The sequence below is a fragment of the Dipodomys ordii genome, unplaced genomic scaffold (genome assembly GCF_000151885.1).
Source record: "Dipodomys ordii isolate 6190 unplaced genomic scaffold, Dord_2.0 Scaffold25, whole genome shotgun sequence".
Lineage (NCBI taxonomy): Eukaryota > Metazoa > Chordata > Mammalia > Rodentia > Heteromyidae > Dipodomys > Dipodomys ordii.
Genome location: NW_012267241.1, coordinates 10,311,526 through 10,335,550, shown reverse-complemented (window position 1 = coordinate 10,335,550; position 24,025 = coordinate 10,311,526). Strand labels below are relative to the sequence as shown.

Here is a 24,025-nt window from a genome sequence, read left to right as displayed (position 1 = left end):
CATTCATGATCAAGATGGCCGCAGGCATGTCAGGGTGAATCCACATGGCTGCTTCAGAAGTCTAATGACAAATGGCTTGTCTGAGGAAAACTCACTGACCATATCCTTAACACGGCATTGATTCTATACTTCCATCTGAGACTGGAAATGAAACAAAGAAATGATGGGTAATACGCCTGACAAATAATATAATTTAAAGGAGGATGAATAGTCTACTTTTCTAGTCAATGTCTGTTCCTTCTGATGAAGAAACCATTTTTTTAAATCCCCAAACTATGTAACCAAGTTCTAAAGATGTCAATCACTACTCAAGTTCGTCTCAACAGACCACAGATAAGGTGAAAATGTCAGGAACCCAAATGATAAGTGAACAATGACTAACTTGAAAGGCTGGTTTGATTAAATTTAATAATTAGATGATACCAAGAATTTTTCTACACTCACTTTTTAAATATGAGTTTCATTTTTAAGACTTACTCGTGAATTCGTGAAATTGAAATAGTTTTTAAAAAAAACAGTCACTGTACTTCATTTTGGTACCCTGCATCTTGTATATGCATTTGTCTAATCTGGGGAGGGAAAGGGTTATAACAAAATGGTGAAACAAGGACATAGGATGACCCATTGCAACAATGATACCCACAAGACAGTATATTGGAAACAACTTTACTACTTCTGGTGGGGGGGAGTGAGGGAGATGGGGGAGGGAAGAGATAGTGGGACATCAACAAGGGAAGGATAACAATGCTCGACAAGTCATGTACGCATTGCCTTACTCATATAACTGTAACCCCTCTGCACAATATCTTTACAACAAAAGGAAAGAAAAAAAGTCATCAAAATCATTTAATGACAAATAGCTGCTCTGCTATATTTTCTCAGACTGCTCATTTCACAAGTTCTAATACAAATTTATGTCCTAAACTCAAGGCAAGAATGACTTCACTTCAAGAGAAAAAGTTATGAGAAAATTTGAGAACAGAGCAATGTGTCCCTTGCTTCACTCTTCAATCTCAAGAGTCCTGTCTAATATCCCATCTATTATATTTCTGACAAGTTTCAGTAGGAAGGATCCTTGATTTTATGCAGATTGTTTATGAAATTGTAATTCCTTGTTCTGAAATGGAAGAAAATAAACCTTTCTGAAAACAGAATTAGAATAATACACTATTACTTGGTTCAGCTGTAAGGCACAAAAGAAAATACTTCCTAAACAATGTATGTTTCATTAAATTCCCCCTTACGAGAATGCTTATGGATTTACCATTTAACCCTCACAATTATACCATGAATTTCGCCATTATGACCTTTGTTTAACAGATGAGAAAATGAAACTCAAATATATCATGTAGTCTCTGAATTAAGTACAAGTCAGTATTCTCAGGGTCCATGTCTAGAACCACTATACATCATAATCAACCACTCACTCCTAGTAATCAATACTAAAGGTAATAGGGAGACTGTTCCATAATGTCCCCTTGTGTGAGGTTCTTTGTAACTATAAAATGCTCTAGACAGTTTGAGGTGACCTTTTTGAACAGGAGGAGACACTAAGCATTCTGTGACTTGTTTTAGGTTACAAGAAACACTCAGACTATGCAATAACAATACAGACTTCTGCCTGGAAGAAATTAGCTGACCATCTGTCCTGCTCCAGCAGAACCAATGTCTCTACAGTGAGGTTTGGTGACAGTACCACATTGAAACAAGCCAGTAAATCAATGCATAAGACTTCTGCTTGTAATGGAATGTTTGAAAGAAAAGTAAGTAATTTTCTATTTCTTAAATAGTATGATGGGAAAAACAAAACAAAACAAAAAACCATCAGCAGCACAGAAGCCAGTTTTGGCCTAAGTGACACCATATGAGGTTGGTGAGTTGGAAGGATTCACAATCGCTTTATAAAACAATAAAACTAAGCTAAACAAAAAGATCTGGTTACAAAAAAAAATCATACCGTTTTGAATCAAGTGCACCAGTGTCAAAAAAAGGTTTTGTTTGAAAGGATAAATGTTATTACATGACCTTCATGTCAACAAATGGCCGGATGGTTAGATGAGTTGTGTGCCTTTTCAGACACCAAGTTTGAACGCAAACAAAAATGGAACTTGATTGTCATCAAAAACGGTACAATCACAATGATTTCAAGTCACTCTCTCCTTTGTTGTTTTCAAAATGCATTTATATCAATGCAACAATAGCTTTGTTTTATTGAAACTAAAACATGAAAATCAAAAGCTTTTGTCAAATATCACACTACACCAAGGACGATTTTGTCCTTGGGAGCCAAACTTCTGAAAATTTCTCCTGTGAAATCCTATTAGTTATGGATAAAGAATAAATTGGACATAATCTCCTAGTTCAATCTGTTTACATTGGTTTGTTTGAAAAAACTTCTGTCGTAATCTAGCTTCAGTGCACTTAGCTGGGCAATATAGCCATGAAAGTTGGCTTTAAGGGAATAAAACTAAAATAGAATTAAAAGAGTATATTCCAATTGTTGATAAAGGACTCATATATCCTGATTCATAAAATTATGCATACCAAAGTCTAGAAAAAACTCTATCTGATCAAGGAAGAAGATCTCTCCTCTATTCAACATCTCCATCTCAGCAAAGGTCTCTCTGCCCTCATCTGTTTTGTATATTGTGTCTTTGCCTCCCCTAAAGAAGTGATTTGAGAATTTTTAATGAAGTTTTTAGTACTGTCACATTTGGTTCAGAGTGTAATTTGATATTGTCACTGCCATTTAGCTATGGATTTAATATGCTTCTCGATGTAGTAGAGAATTGAAAAATAGAAAATGTTTTGCAATTCATTTGTGTAGGCACTTTTAAATCATTTCATACATAAGATGAGAGGTGCACAACATTGTATTTCTACAGAAGAAATAATTAACTTATACTGATACTTGCAAAATTAATAGTTTTTGAGCCAGTCTCCATGGTTCACACCTGTAATCTTCGCTATATAGGAGGCTGAGATTTGAGGCCTGAAGTTCAAAACCAGTTTGGGCAAGAAAGTATGTAATACTCTTTAAAAAAACATTTTAAAGTTATCCTTAAATAGTTATATGAAAGAGTTTAAACTCAGTGTGTCCATTTATGGGAACAACGCATATGGATCAGTGTTACTTCCACCAATATTCTTTCATGCTCACTATATACATCAACCCCATCCATGCATTCAAATTTCCTAATTCCATTTTCCTATGTACATTTACTTTTTATTAATTTGTATTATCTTTAGGTAGTTATACAAAGGAGGTGCTATTAAACAAAGCAATTTTGGAATACAGTGCCTCTTTCTCATCTTCCTCTTTTTTTTTTTTTGTCGGCCATGGGGCTTGAACTCAGGGCTTGGGCTCTATCCCTCAGCTCTTCAGCTCAAGGCAAGTATTCTACCACTTGAGACACAGCACCACTTGCGGTTTTCTAGTGGTTTATCAGAGATAAGAGTCTCATGGACTTTCCTGCCTGGGCTGGCTTTGAACCGTGATCCTCAGATCTCAGCCTCCTGAGTAGCTAGGATTGCAGGTGTGAGCCACCATCTTTCTCATCTTCCTTTTTTTTTTTTTTTTTTTTTTGTTTTTTTTTTTTGGTCCGGTCGTGGGGCCTGAACTCTGGGCCTGGGTGCTGTCCCTGAGCTCTTCAGCTCAAGGCTAGCACTCTACCACTTGAGTCACAGCGCCACTTCCGGCTTTTTTCTCTTTGCTTATATGGTGCTGAGGAATCGAACCCAGGGCCTCATGCATGCAAGGCAAGCGCTCTACCACTGAGCCACCTTCCCAGCCCTCTCATCTTCCTTTAATCCACCTCACTCCCTCCCTTACTTTATTTGTTTTTGTGGTTCATACAGTAAATTCTTGACTGGGCTCTCCCCTTCCTACCCATTTTCCTTCATCTACCCCCTTCCCCTAATCTTTACAAATACCCATTCCTCTTACACATACCCATTTCCTTGTACATATTATTTTGTGCTTTGCCTTTGTCCTTCTAAAAAATTCTCCCGAGCTACTAGAGCCTATTGAAAATTTTATTAAAATAACTAGGTATAATATCAACCCACAAAAATCAGTAACTTTTCTCTAGACCAGCAATGAGAAGATTGAGACAGGAAAGCTACTCCATTTGCAATAACCACACAAAAGTAAATAAAACTACTTAGGAATTAACTTAACCAAAGATATAAAGGGCCTTTATAGTGAGACCTTTAAAAATTTTTAATGATAACTGAAGAATATTTAAGGAAATGGAAAGACCTTCCATGCTCCTGGATTGGAAGAATTAACATGAAACTGGCAATACTGCCCAAAGCTATCTACAAATTCAATGCAATACCAATCGAAATTCCAACAAGGAGATAGAGAAAGCAATAGGAAAATTAATGTATAACAACAAAAGAGCTCAAATAACAAAAAGAATCCTTATTAAACAGAACAATGTTGGGAAAATAACAATATCAAACTTCAAACTCTATTACAAAGCCAGAGTAAGACTTTATTACAAAGCCAGAGTAATGAAGACTTTGGTACTGGCACAAAAACAGTCCTGAGGACCAATGGAACAGAATAGAAGGCAGAAAAGCAAACCCACAGACCTACAGCTATTTAATAGTCACTAAAGGAGCCAAAAACATAGGCTCAAAGAAAGGCAGCCTCTTCAAGAAATGATTCTGGCAAAACTAAATATCCACAGGCAGAAAACTGAAACTAGATCCTTATAATATCACCTTGCACCAGTGTCAATTCAAAATGGATCAAAGCCCCTCAATGCAAGACCAGAAACCTTGTAACTATTACAGAAAGAGTAGGGAAACACTACGGCTCCTGTGCACAGATTGAGACTTTCTAAGAACCAGAAGCATAACAAATAAAACTTGATACATGCAATTGCATCAAACCTAAAAGTTCTATACAGGACAGCTAAAAAGAAACTGTTAACTTGTTAACTGTACAGTTAACAAGCTAAAAAGAAAGCTCACCGAATAGATTTTTACCAACTATACATCAGGCAAGGGGCCTAAATTCCAGAATATACTTAACCTCAAAAAATAAAAAATTAAACTCACAACGAAACCACCCATTTAATAAATGTGAGACTCTTATCTCCAAATACACACTAATAAGTTGGAGGTGGAGCTGTGACTCACATAGTAAAGTGCTAGCCTTGAGATAGTACCCAGGCCCTAAATTCAATCCCCAGGACCAGCACAAATAACTAATAAGTATTATTTTTAAATAAAATATTTGTTTATTTATTATTTATTATAGAAACACCAGGATTTGAATTCAGGGCCTTGTGCCTGCTAGGCAAACAATCTACTATGTCCTCATCCCTTTTGCTTTTATTAGTTTTTGAATGGAGTCTCACATGATTCTCAAGTTATCTTGTACATCCTCTTATTTATGTCTCCTATATAGCTAGGAGAGCAGTTTCCCAAAAATGTACCTGTTATTTTATTGATTGAAATGAGGCTTCATGAACATTTTGCTCAGGCTAATCTGGGATCATTGACTCTCTTGATCCAAATCTCCTGAGTAGCTCACATTACAGGCACAAGCCACTGAACCTAGATTAAGCATTTATTTATTTACCCAATAAATATCTCTTGTATGTTTATGTGCTACAAAATGCTGCTAGTTATTTTTTCAAGCACTAATGTGTCTGGTTTGGTAATGTCTTGGTAATGAGTTGTTTGGTAATGAGTCTATTGATCTTTGAGTGACTAAAAAAATACTTTGATCGGTGTTCAACTTACAAACTCTTAGGTGAAAAGTACATCAATAACAACTCATTTAGATGAAATCCAAACATACTGGCTTGCCAACTAAATACAGCCTCAACACTTTTTACTTCAGAAAGACTGCATGAGGATGTATTTATCTCCAAATGGGTGTTAAAGATTAAAGTAGAGCATGGTATTTCTCATACACAAACCATATTTGTGTATGAGAGAGATTTGCTCTGCTCCTACTCAGTTTATAATCTCATTGCCCACTTTTTTCCTGTCCTCTTCAATGATAATTTTACCTATTTCATCTTCACACTCATTCTTCAGTTCCCCTGCCTTCTTCATGTAACTTTGAAGTTTAAATAAGATGACAATATTTGGACCAAATATATTTAATAATAAATTATTATATATTTGAAGCTTAAGTAAGCATTCTGGATCTTGTCTTTTAATCCATAAAGGTTAGTGCATATTTACCTAAAATAAATGAAATTTGGGGTTTGGATCTAAAGGTAATGCAAAATTTGGAACAAATTATGATATCAGAAACATGTAAGACTATGAAAGAAACAGAAGTGAGAGATAGTAAACAGAAGTAATTACTGGCCAGTCTACAGGCCATCTGGGGTCCCAGATGGACTATTTCGGACTCTTTAGACCAATAGTAATAACGGAAATATACTTGATATCATAAAGTGGCATCTATTCAAATCAATAAAATAAAATTGGTCATCTCTTTTTTGACTGGTCATGATATTATTTTAATAAAAACAGTCCATGGAACTGATTTGATAACTCACCTATGGGTTAGGATATGCAATGTAAAAACACTGGTTTAATGCAGAGGAATGAGTTTTTCTATCCAGAGTTTTATGTAGTGTTGAGGAAGGATAGTCAATATGTGGTCAGATTTTAAAAGGAAGTCAGCAAGGGAGGTCTAAAGCAGATAGGAATATTTTTAGATTGCTCGGGTCAATTTTTTTCAGACAGCTAAATGCAATCTGAAGATTTCAAGAAAATGTTCCAAATGTAACACGAGAGAAATAAGAAATGACTGTGGAATAGTGCATGGAATCAATATTTTTCAGAGACAAGGAAAGATACAACTGCCAGGCCACCTGCACAGACTCGGAAATCCACCGAAACAATGCAAAGAACTCATCAGGAGAAACATGCAGAGGTAAAAAAATCCTAGGTCAATATCTGATGACTCTGAAACTACACCTATGCATGAGCAGATCAATTTATATACAAATAAGAAATGGAATGTGGTTTAAGATTAAATCACAACTAGTTTTTCTTAAAAATAACTTTTGTTTTCTTATTTAGACTTCAAATGTAGAGACATTGCATTTCAGGGAAACAGCTTTATCTTTTTTTGTAATGACCCACAACCTTAATTTAAAACTCTATTTATAGTCATTAAATAGTCATAAATTGAAAAAAATGGAGCCATCTCATAGTCAACTAAACTGGAAGTGCATGCCTAAAGTTACAAGTGGTATTTTTGTATCATTCATAAGACTATGTGGCTTCTAAGGAACAGATTGTTGCAACAGAGAGATCTTACACTAGATTAAAAAAAATGAGCAGATGGGAACTTTCCAGTGAAGATTTTCTTCATATATGTTTCCTAATAGTGAAATTGAAGAATCCCTAAATATTGCATGCAAATAAGATGACTTAGCAAAGCAAATGTTTATATGCTTCGTAGTGGCATGAAGATCCACACTAAAACATACAATTAAGCACAGGGAAAAAGAGGAAATTACCTCTCCCAACAAATCCCAGAAACTATGTATAATATGATACCTTTGTTTCAGATACAGATTTAAGGAGTCTGACAAACAAATCACCTCTTGTTCTACTGTTCACTGGTACATTCATGTTCATTTCGTTTTTTCTCCAATTGTCACTGTCCACTAAAATTTACCTTTCATGTATAATGCCAGTGTGTGGAAAGCCAGCATCTCTTGCAGGGCATATAAGCCAAGAATATAGTTTCCATAGACTTTCAAAGCAGGCATGATAGCTTTAGTATGGCCTTTGTGTTTGTCAATGCCCAGAATTATTTGCAATAATTAGTATACATCTAGGATAATCTTAGCAGATGAAAAGAATAACTCAATAGCTACGTACATATGACCATATGAAATGATGCTAAGTAAAATGAACTCTAAGACATGGACAGAAGAGGTTTTTCTTTGTTGTTTTTAATGTACTATGTGATTTGTTTCTTTTACATGTTCTTTTGTATGTTCTTCCCCCTATGGTTGTCACTGTATTTGATTCTGGTAAACTGCTATTTTATATATGTTTATTTGAATTAGGGAAGGGAAGGAGAACAACAGAATGTTGAGACAAAGAACAATGGGGGAACCAATGCAACAGTGATATTCACAAGACAATATGTTGAAAATGATCTGTACAACTTGGCGGGGGAGTGGGGAGAGAATTTGGGGGAAAGTAGGAGAAAATGAGGGAAGGGGTAACAAGTTTGACACAAAATATACTTATTACCTTACTTATGTAACTGAAACCCCTCTGTATATCACCTTGACAATAAAAAGAGAAAGATTTCAAAAAGCAGGCTTGAATCGCCATTTTAAGGCAATGGAAAGAAGTTCAGCAGAACTTCCCTGTGCAAGAGAGTGTAGTAAGCTGTGCAACACTTACAATATTTTTGCAGGCCAGATACTGCATGGGAGACGGTAATAATGCATTATGGATGCATAACTCATTGTCTGGACATTTGATTTGCTTAACAACTGGAAAATAAGTTTTCTAAGATAAAATCTTAAGCATTGACCACAACATTTACTTTAGAAAATGTCTCTCAACTGAGATTACTTGCTGTGGTCCCTAGGTTAAAGTTGGCAAATGGACAGAGGCTATTAATATCACAATAGCTGAGCGTTCTGTTACTGGAACTTAACCCTCAGGGCTTTGGGTATTAAATACCCTGGAGTGGATGGAGCAATGGCAGCTGTCTGTTTCCATATCCCATAATTCCACCTTGAAAATACTGCTTTAGGGTAAAGCGATAATTATACATACAAGTTCTGGAAACACCTTTTAAGAAGTGATGCTTTCTCCATTTTCTTACTAAGAAAATAAAGTTTTGTGGTTTAATTACTAAACTCTCCAGAAGTAGCAGCTGGGTCAATGTCTCTATTTTTGGTTTTTGTTGTTGTTTTTCGTTTTCTTTAGGTAGTTGTACAAAGAAGTTGCCATTCCACAGAGCAGTTTATGAACACAGTCCCTCTTGATCAATGTCACCCCTTGTAACATTCTCACCCAACTCTCCCATTCCCTCACTTTTCTCGATTTTTAGGTTATGTATTGAATTCATTTGTCATTTAACAAAGCAATTCATGGAAACAGTGCCTCTTGATCGGTGTCATCCCTTCAACATCTTTACACCCTTCGACCCACTCCTTGCCTTATTTTTCTTACTTCTGTGGCAAATACAATGAATTCTTGCCCGAATTCTCCTCACTTCCTCCCTTCATTCTTCAACCCCTCCCCTCTTGGCCCCACCTTCATGCAAGTACCCATTTCCTCTTACTTATTTTGTTGGACTCTGCCTTAGTCTTTCTAAAGAATTATACCATGGACACTGAGTGTATTATACCTCCCTTAATTCTGTCAGTTTTTCAGAATTCTCCTTGTCAGTTACCAAGGTTAAGCAACAGAGCCAGGCTCAGATAGATAGGCTCAGATAGATAGGCAAGTGTTGACCCTGAGGCACAGTCTCAGAAAACAGAGTAGAAAGGAGAATGAGCTGCAAAGAAAAGAACACATGCACAAAGGTTTCTTGTCATTTGTCATGGAATGGCTAAAACTGGGTGGTATCCATAAGTCACTGAAGATCACTGTTGACACAAAAAGTTTTTAATTTCCTATTTAAATATTTTAAGAGTTATCTATCTTGTCTGTCATCTCTCAGATAAAATTTACTTGTCCATCCTGAGGCTTGAACTCAGAGCTTTGGCAGTGTCCCTGAGCAGGTTTTACTCAAAGCTAGGACTCTACCACTTGGAGCCACAGCTCCACTTCCCTTTTTTTGTTTTGGATTTTGTTTGGGGAGTATTTTTGGTGTTTAATTGTAGATAAGAGTTTCACAGACTTTCCTTCCCAGGCTGGCTTACAACCTCCATCCTCAGATCTCAGCCTTCTAAGTAGCTAGGATTGCAGGCACAAGCCACCAGGGCCCAGTTAATTTCTTACTTTTTAAGCATAATAAGTAGATTTAGTTTAATAAGTAAAATTAAGCATGAAAAGTAAAGTTCAATAAGTATAGTTTCATAAGTATAATTCTTGAGGCAATTTGTATATTTAAGGTTTCACATATTATTTATGATCCTTAAAATAATTGTACCAAGTACTCATATGCTCAGACAACAAACACACAATATGTAGTATCAGGATTAAAATCCAAGGCTAGGTCATCTAGATGCTAGTTCTGTTGTTTTCCTACCACTTCACTCTAGTCTTACTTGACCTATTTATGCTTTCTTATACATTTTACTCCAATTCAATACCTACATAGTTATTTGTACATGTAAATCTATACATATGCTTCAATAAACTAAAGGAACTCTGTCCATTACACAATCATTGTACCCAAGAAAACATAAATCTCTGGGTGTGAGTGAAAATCACTAAAGCAGCATCATTTGAGTGCCTTTAAGGATGCACTGGTTCACTTTCACCACTAGGGTGCACTGTAGTAGCAATTTACTATGCTAACATAAAGAGTGAGTTTCTCCCAAAGATTAATTCCTTTCAAGGAGTGTTCAGAGCAAGAAGTACGCTGATGTAATAACATAAAAATAAACTTAACATTTAATAAATTAATTCACTTACTTTTTAAATATTTAGAGACATGCTGTGTAAAACTAACGTGTATCTGTGTGAATGTGTGTGAAACTGATTTAAAAAAAATAATAACCCATGTGTGGAAAGTGATATGTTTCCGCCCTACCTTCAAGGTTAAACCATCATGTAAAGGAGCAACAGATTTTTTCCCTGAAAAGCTCATTGGGAAAATAACATTTCCTGCATGAAATATAATTTATGTTATGTGGATCTATAAAATTGTCTAAATTCAGGAAACAAGTTCCCTGCAAATATGAGTCAAACAGTACAGTCTATACAGCCAAATGCATCCATAAACTTATGTCATTATTAATATTTACAACAGCATATGTTTTGGAGCAAATAAGCAAAGACTTCACAAATATGAAGTCTTTTTTAAAGAGAGCATTTAAGAGCCTACTATAAGCCAGGCATTTTGCTAAGTTTTGCTTTAAAGTAGTATAGGCAAAAGACTGATTCTCTCACTTCCAGGGACCATGTGATTTTAAAAATATCTCTCTGGCAAGGTGCAGTAGCACTTGCTTTAACCCTAGTTACTCAGGTGGTAGAGATTAGGATGATCATAGTTTTAGGCAAAAAGAAATGCACAACACTCCCATCTCAGCCAATTAAAAAGCTGCACTCAGTGGCATACACCTCCATCCCAGCTATGCAGGAAATATTTTAAAAAAGGATTGTGGTCCAGGATATTCCATGCAAAAATGTTAGACCCTATGTGAAAAAAATGAAAGTCAAAAAGGACTGGAGGTGTGGCTCAATAAGGAAAGAACCATGAAGCCTTAAGTTAAAACCCCAGTACCACCAAAAAAATAGATACCAAATACATATATATGTATCCATCTCTCTCTATATATGTAAATACCAAAGATATACATATTAGCTATAAAACAGTGGCAAAAGGATTTGAGTATATCCCATATCACATTCCCTTTCTGTCTTACTCTAGTGGGCCAGAAGAGGAAAGACAAGCAAATTTGAGAACCAATACTATAAAGTGCCAATGACTGCTGGCAAACTAACTTATTTTCTGCCTTCTCTTTTCTAAGGATATTTAATTCTTATATCAATACATAGAGGTCAGCGGTTTAATTCAAAGAGATTAAATTTTAATTGTAAAACTTGAGGCCTTGGAAAGAGAACACATTTGTCCCCAAAGCCTCCTGACAAATTACCTAGGCACATGGAGAAACTCCTGTGTCAACAGTATAAATTCCAACTAATTGAATGAAAGACCCCTCTCTCTCTCTCTGTCTCACCCTACCTATAGGCCTAGAGAGACAACACAGATATTCCCATCATTATCTATGTTTACAATAGGAAACAAATGCATCATAGTCAGTGTTGTCACTCTGCTCCACTGCCACTCAAAGTCACACCATCACCCAAGGAGCAGCCCACTCAAATTTCAGGTAGACTACTACAAACTATTTGTGAAAGATCCTGAAGAATAAAAAAGAAATTTGCAGACATTTGATCTCATCACTTTTATGGCTTTCCTGTTTTGATGTCTCTTTTAAACCAATACAAATATAAAGGCCAACAACTATAGATGTTTTTTTTATTACTGGGAACATGGTTATCATTATTAGAATTCCAGTAGAACTTTCTAGATAACAGTGGAGTGGGGATCATTTATCCTTGAGCTGTGGTAATCAAACAGTCTGCTTTTATAAGAGCTGGAGGTATTCCATATATTTTACAGGTCTGAACGAACTAATATGCTCCTGATTTCTATGTTCATTTTGCTATCTCCATTACTATACTGTTATTCTTTCAAATTTAGCTCAGTCATTGTTTATATGAGTAAAATTTGACTGAGCCAAAAAGAGACTGAGTAAATTGTTAGGACCATTTGGATTGCAGTTTAGCACTGTTATTTTAACATCACAAATGGCTATACATTAGGTTCATTAATCTCATCATAATTTGACAAGAATTCTGGTAACTTTTACCTAATAAACCAACAGCGTCTGGTGCAAGTTAAAATATTAAACTTAACTGTAGAGACAATTAATCAAAAGAACAGCAAAAAAAATATGCAAACTAAAATGTAAGGTTAAGTATTCTATATAGGACATAATAAAGCAATTCCTCATTCACTTTCAGGATATAATAAAGAAATTCCTCATTCAGTTTCAGGATATGACTGAAACAAATTTACATGAATATGCCATTTTTCTACAGCATGTCTCTGGAGAGGGGTATCCATAAGAACCAATGTTAATCACATTTTTCCCAAAAAACTAGATTCATTTCTGAAAAAAATTAAGATTAATTTCTAAGGCTTAAAATTTTGTGAACTGCTTTAAAAGACATGCTTTGGACAAGGCAAATGAAATAATTTAAATTGTCAAAAGCTAAATGTGGATGGTAGCTATGATCTCAGGAATAGAGTTTTGCTAATTGCCCTGTTTTTGTTCTACCTGCATCATGAGCACTAATTAGACAAAGAACTAACATCTATCTTGTAGTTACGACACTCCCTTTATACACATTAACTCGCTCATTTTACTGTATCATGTATATACAATTATACTCTCTGATAGCAAAAAAAAAAAAGTAATTTGCCAAAAGTCTCACAGATAGAAAATGAGTGCTAGATTTGCGATTTAAAATTATGTTTGTCTGGCTTCTGGCCTATTTCTTTTTTTTTCTTTTAGCTATGGCATATGCTCTCCACTCTGAATTAAATAAATGTAATTATTGGCAGCTATATCTATGAGTCATACATGTAAGTTTATGATATCACACTACAAATTCTGTGTGTACACACACATATATATGCAGACTGTTCTCAATACTGATAATATGACTTTGCCTTAGTTGCTAGATTTCCACCAGCTACTCTTACATTACATCTGATAAGAAAGAACTTTGAATCTTAATCCATTACCTGGACCCTGACTTAAGTAATACTTCTAAATAGGCATACAGAAGAGGGACATGTTAAAAGTTATACAGGACTCTAGGCATTCACTCACAGTGAGACCAAAGAAAGATACTCTTAGGAGAGGAACACAAAGGTACAATAACATTTATTATAATGAAATTAAGGAAATGGAAACAAGAAAAAAAGCCAGAGAACTATGATTTTTCACTGAAAGTAGAATTCAGGGAGAGGCTAAGAACAGTTGAGGATTAAAGACAAGAAAAAAGTCTTCAATTAATTTCACTAGGCAACATCACTAATTCTGAAGTGATTTTCCAAATTGCTAGTCACATTTGCATTTGCTTTCCCATATGAAGATAGATGTAAGTTTAAACATAAGTCTTATTGAATGGCCCTTTCTTCTCCATTATGGTTATTATAGACAACCAATGGGTGATTGTAATCAAATTGTAGGAAACACATCCAATGGACCAACCAGTATTTCACACATACACATATACAAAATGCAGAAAAAAATCTACAAAACACTAGAATGCATTAAGAGTTGACTAAAATACTTTCTGATTGCCTTTATATATTCCTTAAATGTGTCATTTTGTGTGGATTTTTCAAGAACCCATGAGCAATAGTATATATGTTTCCCAATTTTCTGTATAGTCAGGTCAGATTGTAACAAATGGTAAATTGTATAATGCCTAGATATTTCAAGGAATGATATACTGCAGATAGGAAAACCAAATAGCATCCAAAAGCTAATCCCATATTAAAGGACCACCATTTCCTGCAGAGTGAAAACAGAAAGATTTGCAAACAGAAGGCAAAGTAAATAAAATGACCACTAAATCTATTAATATTGTTAAGCTAGCATGATACGCTTTAATGATTAGTTGTAGAAGTATGGTTTCTTGGCCATGTAGGAAAAGGGAGAAAAGAGAAGGTCAATAAACATAATCATGCATGTTCTATTTGCTAACATGTTAGCAGAAATAAAAAGTTTAAGCTTAATGAGAACCATTATAATTGCAATAGAAATCTAGCTAACCCTACCAATGACAAGGCCATTCCAATATTGCTATTGAGAACTAAATTCCAACCCATACTCTCAGGATCTAATAGCACTAAAACATTCCATTTCAAATTTCATTTTAGTTTTATGCCCCATTGATTAGACACATTAATTTTTAACATTAGATTCAATACATTGTACAGTCATTTGTGCACAGTTTCCTGACACTGCAGCAGCCTCTGTCTTTCTTTTTCCTATGATGAATTGATAGCTCCATAAAATGGAAATGTTTCCTAATTATGATTCAATTGAGAAATACCAGTAAGAAAATTTAGGTCAAAAAAGAACTTTCCTGACATTAAGACAAGGTGATAAAAGCTAAGATTTAGAAATAAAACATTAACTCAAGAAATAGGAAAGGTCTTCAAATAGGAATTTTTTTAAAGGGATTGGATGGATGTTCCAGATGGTTCTTAGATTTTCAAACTAGATATACCTTCTCCAAAATGCCCAAAATGTTATAATAATGCTGATACAAAATTGTATATGTTGGGCCTGGTGCTAGTGGATCACATCTGTTATCCTAGCTACTCAAGAGGCTGAGATCTGAAGATTATGGTGAGAAGCCAACCCAGGCAAGAAAGTCCTTGAGATTCTTCCATTCAACTAACCACCAGAAGTGGAGCTGCATGTGGCTCAAAGTGGTAGAGCACTAGTCTTGAGCAAAAATGCTTCAGGAGAGCGCCAAGGCTCTGAGTTGCAGCCCAGGACATGCATATACATAAACATACACACAACAGTGTATGTTGATGTTTACCAATTAATGGCCATCGCATAACAGCAATGAATGTGATTATCTATATTCATTTACCAATTAATGGCCATCGCATAACAGCAATGAATGTGATTATCTATATTCATTTAAGACAACAGAGGATGCAAGTTTGGATCTCTGTCATTGGCTTATGTTTCCACTTCAATTTAAAGTCTCCAATAAATTCATTTCAAAGACTAAATTGCTTTTGGCACCTAAATAACTTTGGGATCACACCACTGACTACGAATTGACATTTTTTATGTACTTTGGTGTGTTTTTATTCACACTAAGACTGAATGTAGAGCCCTACCAAATTAAAGAAGCTATTTCCCGAAAATTGTCTGAAGAGTGCAGTTAGTGACATTAGTAGAAAAAATACACATTTTTCCTCACACTGCTCAGTAGGTCACATCTGGCTTAGGACACAGGCAAAATGAGTATGTTCAGTAACATTAGTTTATATTAAAGTATCTCAGGAAGGTAGGGCATAATCATTAGTCATGATCAGAATATTTCCTGCAATGTATAAGTCAAAAGAAAGTTTATGTGGCAGAATTATGTAAGGAAACTTACAATAGTGCCTGCCCACAAACCATGCAATTTGGAAACAGCCAAGAAACAAAACCATAGAGAAGGAGGAATAAATACAACAGGTATTAAGGGTTATTATGCAACTACAAAGATTCAAAATGACCCTGGAAATATAGCAAAAAATAGTTATGGAAAAGAAGCTATTTCTTATGCTCAGTAGCTAATTTTCAAACATATGTACCTGTATTTGAAACTTTGAGCATTTCACACATTTTTCTGTATCTGAAAAAAAAATGGATCCAGACTGATATTGTGTATCAATATACCTAAAAACAGATAATATAAAGGCAGCCAAAGCAAAGTTCAATAAGAATACTAAAGAAGTTATCATTCTGATTGCTGAGAATATACTTCCAATGTACACTTTGCTCATATTGGATGAGAACAATTTACTGTTCCATTTTGCTAGAAAGGATGAAATATCTACAGTCATATTATTTCATAAAATTTTTAATTAAGTAAAAAGCTAGATTAAAAGGTCTAGTTCAAATGGCAAGTATACTCAGAGGCTTTAGAAATAATATATAACTTCATTTTGGCTATATACATAGATATTTCAATATCTAACCATTAATTAAATTTACTTTTCATATAATTTATGATAAAAGCATCACACATTCCCATTTTAAAATGTTCCAAACAACAGACCTATGAAAATAAACGTTTTAATATTTTATTCTGGAAAATTAAAAAATAAAAAGTGAAATAAAATATACCATTTTTTCTTATCCATATTGCTTTAAGAATGAATTAGGATATATAACTATGCTAATATGATTTTAAGGGGAATAAATATTAAGGTGCTAGTTCAAATCATCCAGTTCATAATTCATATATCATAGCACACTGAATATATGATTAGTATATATGTCCTCATTTATAAGACTCTGATACTACCACCTTTTATATATATTTAAATAAAACAATGCAAGAATTTTAGAGCCAAGTTTTACTAATTTTCACTATATTTAGGAACATACAAACAAAACAGTAAAATTTTAGTTTAAATATTGGGTGTGACCATGATATAATCTAATGTATGATGAGATAGAATATTTGTAAGCACATAATTATAACTCAACCATCCATCTTCACATGCAAATATAATAGCACATCTCAAAACACACTACTTTTTTCTTTTTCTTTTCTTTCTTTTTTCCATTTTAAACTTACTGCTTTGTAAGTTCTCTTTTGTCCGGCATGTTTACGAATCTGTTCTCCATTTGGCCCTGTTTCCACATGCATCGAATAGATAATGTCAAAGAAATCTTCAACCACAGCTACCCGCCGTAAAGACAGCTTCTCGTCTACCCCTACGCCATCCTGGGGAAAAAAAGCCAAACAAAGATTAATATATAGGATTCATAAACCAATCTGGATTTGGAACATGAAATTCAACTATCAAAATATTTACATCATATGACCCAAATCATCTGGATGGGAAGTTCAGAAATTCATGAACATTATATTTATAAATATATGTACATATGCATATATTCACATATGTGAATATATGCATATATACATACATGTATATATGCATATGTTAAATATGTATATATTATATATGTATATAATATGTATGTTATATACATATTATTGTAAAAATACTGTACAGAGGGGTTACACTTACATGAGTAGGGTAATGAGTACTTCCTCCTTTGTTTTTTTGTTTTTGTTTTTTGTCGGTCATGGGGCTTGAACTCTGGGCCTGGGCGCTGTCCCTCAGCTCTTCAGTTCTCTACCATTTGAGTGCTCTACCATTTGAGCTACAGCACCACTTCCTCCTCCTTTGTTTTTTCCCCTACCATCCCTTCCCTCCCTACCTCCCAAACTATCCCCCCCAAAAAACTGTAAATTTCATTTTCAACATAGTGTCTTGTACATATCATTGTTACAATAAACCTGTATCCTTGTTTAAGTATTTTGTTATATCCCTTCCCCTCCCCAAATTATAAAAATGTATGTTCTGCCCCACTGCATAACCCCTGTTTTCATTGTATCTGATTCCGGTGTCCTGCCTCTTGCATATACATTGTATTTCTTTTTAACAGTCTCTTACTACTTAATTCAGACTAGCTTGGAACTCTTAATCTTCAATTTCAGTCTTTACATAAATGTTGAGATGATAAATGTGGGTCACCGTGTCCATTTATCCTACCATGCCATGCATTATTATTTTGTGTGTGTCGGTTGTGGGGGCCTGAACTCTGGGTCTGGGCACTGTCTCTCAGCTCTTCAACTCAAGGCTAGCACTCTACCACTTGAGCCACAGCACCACTTCCAGCTTTTTCTGCTTATGTGGTGCTGAGGAATCGAACCCAAGTCCTCATGCATACAAGGGAAGCACTCTACCACTGAGCCATCTTCCCAGCCCCATGCATTATTTTTATAAGAGAAAGGAATTGCTAATATTAGGTGTTTCATGTTTACTCATGAATGCTACCAATTGGGCTTTATCATGACTTAGTTGTAGCCATCAGTGTACTCTGAAACAGTTGTAATTTGACAAACATATTAATATATGAACAAAGTAGTTCTGGGAGTAGTAGATTCATCTCCTGTTAAGGTAGTTCTTTGGAAGCAATGTCATTTGACATAGGTTGGGGTTCAAGTGAAGTGTAATCTTGACAATGGGACATAGAGATACGTGCCACTAGGTCACATGGGTGATAAAGAGCAACAATGGAAAAATTAACCTTGTGGGGGGGTAAGAAAAATGTTACATGAAGAAGTTAATCCTATGTGGCTGACACATAGAGCTCTTTCTGTTCATAAAGAGAGGCAGTGTTTGCATTTGGGCCATAAAGAATAGCCAGAAGTACACAGCGATGAACAGCTGACATGACATCATCATGAATGTGAACTAACAGCACTTAGGGTAACCTAAATAAAACTATGATGCAGCCAATGAGACAAATGGCAAGAGTTTCTTCGAACAGAAACACTATAATCTTCCCAAGCCCTATTCTGCACTGGAGAGGTTCCCCCTCTCATGTGATGACCATACGGGGCTAGTCAGGAAGGAGACTGGCATGCCACTCATACATACTACTAGGATCAGAGTAGGGTAGGTTATGAGAATATTCCTCAAAATTAGAATAATATTCTTTTTTATTTTTTGTCAGTGTCGGGCTTGAACTCTGGGCCTGAACACTGTCTCTCAGCTCTTCAGCTCAAGGCTAGCGCTCTACCACTTGAGCTACAGCAACACTTCTGGTTTTCTGGTAGTTAATTGGAGATAAGAGTTTTACGGACTTTCGTGCCCGGGCTGGCTTTGAACCATGATCCTCAGACCTCAGCCTCTTGAGTAGCTAGGATTACAGGCGTGGGCTACTGGCACCCAGCTTCAAATTTTTACATATGAAATGTAACATCTATGGAAATAACTTTTATTCAGTTTACATTTTATATATTATACACTTATATGTGTTACATATTTAAAAGTATATACTTATATATATTATATATTTAATTTTTAGGTAGTTACTTTATATTTATTTAGACCAATACATCAGATTCTCTCTCTAGGAACTTAGGGATGAAAGACCTTGCCATCTTTCCTTCCTTATTCAAGCTGTTATCAACTGGGTCCTGAACTCACAAAATCATCATCATGAAGGTGTTAATATAATTTTAATGACAGTTTTAGAAACAAAAGCAGTAGGAAGAGATGCCAATTTATAAACAACAAATGCAATGCCATAACAAAGAAACAAGAAGGGACAATGAAATAAATATACAATTTAGTCTTAAATTTACCAGAGTTCTAAACTCAATAATCTACAAAGAACACCTATAAACAACCTAATGTTCAGCCTGCATTGGCGCTTCAACCTGTAAGTTCTAGCTACTCAGATGGTTGAGATCTGAGGGTTCTGGTACAAAGCCAGCCTTGGAATAAAAGGTCATGAGACTCTTGTCACAATTAACCAGAAAAAGGCCAGAAGAGGAGTTGTGGCGCAAGTGGTAGGACATCATCTTTGAGAGAAAAATAAAAACCACGTAAGTGTGTAAGGCCTAGGGTTTAAACCTTAGTACGCACACACACACACACACACAAATTAATTTTCACAACCATCTCAGAGATTATGTGTGTGTGTGTGTGTATCTTCAAATAATATAACAAATTTTAAACAGACAATTTATCACTCAGCTCTCCGGCCATTTGACCCTCAGGCCTCAGATTCACTCATACAGACACAAACCAATAACAAAACACCTGGTTGAATAAATTAAAAAAAAAACATTTATTTTTATGTATTAACAACTAAGGGAATTCACCGTACTAATATGTAAAAATTAAATATTTTAATGAGAAATTATTGCTTTCCTCAAATCTTATCCGTTTTACTGACAATGTTCTAAAGAGAGGAGAAGCAAAGTCATCCCTGGCTGAACTGTAAACACATTATTTCAGGGGGAAAAAGAATGAAGACAAAGAATGAATAATATAGAGAAAATAAAATGTTTCAACCCAAACTACGTTAACCAAAAAAAAAAAATTATGTCCCTGTACCAAATTCATTAACTTTATACTGGGTATTGGCTCACAAAAATATAGAAAATTAATTCTACTTAGTTCAAATTTATCACCAAAAACAAAAACCCCACTGGGTTCAATTCCAAGTTTGTTTCTTCGATAAGAAGAGAATCATAATGATTTATGCAGACTCTTCATCCTCTTTCAAGAACAGGGCAAGATTCATGCGCCCGGGATGCCTCTTCTGCCAGCACAAAGAAGACAGGCAAGCACAGCTCTGCCATATGCTCAGCTCTGGCAGGCTGAGCCCTCCTTGTCAGATATTGTCTTGCACTGAGGACTTTCCATCATGCCCTGACACATGCTGCCTCTGCCCTTGAAACGCAAGTGACTTGCAATTTGGAGCCTCTGATTAACCAGTTATTATTTGGTCTGCATGTTTCCCGCCTTTCTTTCTTTCACTGTGCTAGCCAACTACCAAGCCATTTAAGGTCTTCCCAAGAAAGCAGACAGAAACTAAAATGTCCTCCTTGAACACTGAAGGGTTTAGTGGAAGCGTAAGGTCCATCGGAACATTTAAGTCATTCAGTCATCTTCTTGGGTCATACATCGCTCTAGATCATTCAGTGTCTAGCTGTGAAGAGGAAGTCTAAACTACAGCTCCTTGTGTTTTCTTTTAACTAACGGGTACAGTTATTAGGTAAAAAGAGTAGTAAATTCTTTTTTGTACCTTTGGGACTAAGAGCCAGAGAGAACAAATAAAACTAAGGTTTCGTGATGATAATATTCATAGCAAATATGTGTGGTCCCCATAGCCAATAATCTAAAATTCAGGAGTATATCCAGTAAGGAAACATTAAAAGGAGTGTCAAAAAAATCTTTTAAACCTTTTCTAAAAGGTTAAGAAGTCAACCTCGTTTCATAAAAGATAAATGTTTACAAAACTATTTATGTAACTTATTGAGGTATGCTTAAATTAAACCTAAACACACACACACACACACACACACACACACACACACACGTACTCTCCCACTGAGCTATGTCCTCCAGTACAGTATTTTTAATCAAAGACAAATACCAGGAGCAGTAACTTTGTTCAAGGCACATGTACTTTAAATTAAAAATCTTAGCTATCTACAAGGCTAAGACTTAAAACCTAGAGAGAAAGATTGACCAAAAGTGCTGCAAAAAATGTCTCACTGGGAAAGATTCTAGTCATATGAGAGGGATCAACGTCAAAGTGTTGATATTGGATCTCCCTACACATTTATTGTTTAACAGTGTTTCTTTGCGTGATTATGCCACAATTTAACCACATTCCATTTGATGTATATACAAGTTGATTCCAGTTTGGCACTATTTTGGAAAGAAAATTCATCTTCTATTTTAACTTGTCTCTTTATCATAAAACACTCTACAGGATGAGTCTACTAAAAGAAGATATTGGTGATAATTATTTTGAAACCTTAATACTTAAGTCTCTGGTACAGTACAGGAATATTAAATGTCTAATTAAAGTACATATTTTGTATAGTCTGGCTAATTTGCAGAATTTCTTTGCTAAAAAGCCAGTTCCTGTTATAGGTTTTGGGAACTAACTATGTCTCTTTGAAGCAGACTACCATGCTCCATAATTACTGCTGAAGTTACCTCCTAGAATTTCCTAACATTCTTCTGAAGATTGAGTTTGTCACCCAAAGTATGAAAATAAATACTAGTTTTATAGATTTGGCTTCACTTGAAGATGAATTGAATTTTCTGAAGCTTAAGGAGCAGATGATAGTTTTTATTTTATTGTAATGTTCACTCCTCAAATATATAAATTATTCCATAAAGAGAAAAACTATTAAGGATAAAATGTGAGAAAAAAGACAATATGAATAGCAACATAAAAAGAAAAGAGAATATGGTCTGAATCCTGACAGGATCTGACTTTAAGACTATGATACAGCTGTGGTAAATCAAGACAATGTAATGTTGGCTAATGTATAGACTAAAAGGTGAATGAATGGGAACAGAGAACCAGAAATAGACATACATATATGTAGTTAACTGATCTGACAAAAGAATATAAGCAAGAAAGTAGGGAAAAGGTAATTTCATCATCAAATGTGCTAGAACAACTGGACATCCATATGAGACAGACAGGCAGACAGAGAGAAAGAGAGAGAGAGAGAAAGAGAGAGAGATCTACACATACACCTTATGCCTTCTGAAACACTGATCACATGTCTGAACTTAAATTTAAAATTATATATAACTCCTCAAAAGTAACAGGAAAATATAGAAATTATCATGAACATGAATATAACTATTTAGATGCAACGTGAAAGGCAGAATCCATAAAAGGAAGAATCAGAAAACTAGATTTCAGTATAATTAAACAATCTTTCGCTGTAAAGGACAGGTAGGAGATAAGAGAAGTCACAGTTTGGAAGAAAGTATGTGTAAAAGACATCTGATAAAGGACAATTATTCATTATATAAAAAGACCTCATGGAGCTCAGTAATAAGAAAACAAAACAGCCCAATTTAAAATACACATCACCAAAGAAGATGTGCAGATGGAAAATGCTCATTTGAAAGAATGATCTACAATATACATTCACTTGGGGGTATAAAATAATCAGCTCTCACCACATGCCTATGGCAATGGCTAAAATCTAGAATATGAACACCACCAAAAACTGTAGAAGATGTAGAACAACAGGATTTTTTTATTGTGAAAATACTGTACAGAAGGGTTACAATTACATGGGCAAGATAATGAGTACATTTCCTATCAAGCATTGTTGCCTCCTCCTTTGGTTCCCCCTCCCATCCCTTCCTACCCCCGCACCAAAGTTGTAAAGTTCATTTTTTGACATAACGACTTGTAAATCTCATTGTTGCAATGGGTCCACTAGGATCCCTATTTAAACAATTTGTTTTTTCCCTTCCCCTCCCCAAATTACACCAACATCAAATGCAGTGAAAGCAGGGTATGTTATACCGTGGGGGAGGGACATACAAAGCAACAAAGAAGTATCTTATAAATATGTTAGAAACAATAGCAAGCAAGAAAAAACATTTGAGTCTAAGCTTATCTTGGGGTTCATTTCGCCTAACATCAACTTATCTGACCATTTCTGCTTGTCTCAGACATATACTAGTTATTGCAAATAAGGGAAAACATGGGACCTATGTTTCTTTGGGCCTGGCTTACTTCAGTTAATATAGCTACTAGCACAATTATGTTTATTGCAGTATTATTTACCATATCTAAGATATAGAACCAACCCAGATGCCCCTCAGTAGATGAAAGGATCAAGAAAATGTGGTATATATACACAATGGAATTCTATGCCTCCATCAAAAAGAATGGTATTTCCCCATTTGTTAGGAAATGGAAAGACTTGGGAAAAGCAATAGGAATTTTCACTCACCCTTAGGGAAATAAAAAAAAATTACAATCATCTTAGACAAATTTGGCAGATCTTCAGAAATTAAATGTACTCATGATATGACCCCTTGATGAGTAACCACAAAGGTTGAAAACTTCTATCCACCAACATGAAGATATATAACAGCTGCATACATAATTGCACATACCTAATACATAACTGGAAGATCGAACATATC

The 24,025-nt window shown here is 35.1% G+C and overlaps 1 protein-coding gene across 6 annotated transcripts in view; it reads right to left on the bottom strand.

Moving 5' to 3' along the window:
- Positions 1 to 24,025, bottom strand: part of Nol4 (nucleolar protein 4) — a 275,830-nt gene that overhangs the window by 191,401 nt on the left and 60,404 nt on the right. For 5 of the 6 annotated variants that reach the window (XM_013014852.1, XM_013014853.1, XM_013014854.1 and 2 more), the window contains one exon: positions 17,092 to 17,241. In XM_013014852.1, the coding sequence (XP_012870306.1) occupies positions 17,092 to 17,241 (150 nt within the window). Of the gene's footprint in view, positions 1 to 16,099; positions 16,141 to 17,091; positions 17,242 to 24,025 lie in introns of all 6 variants that reach the window. The other variant, XM_013014857.1, reaches the window with a different exon arrangement.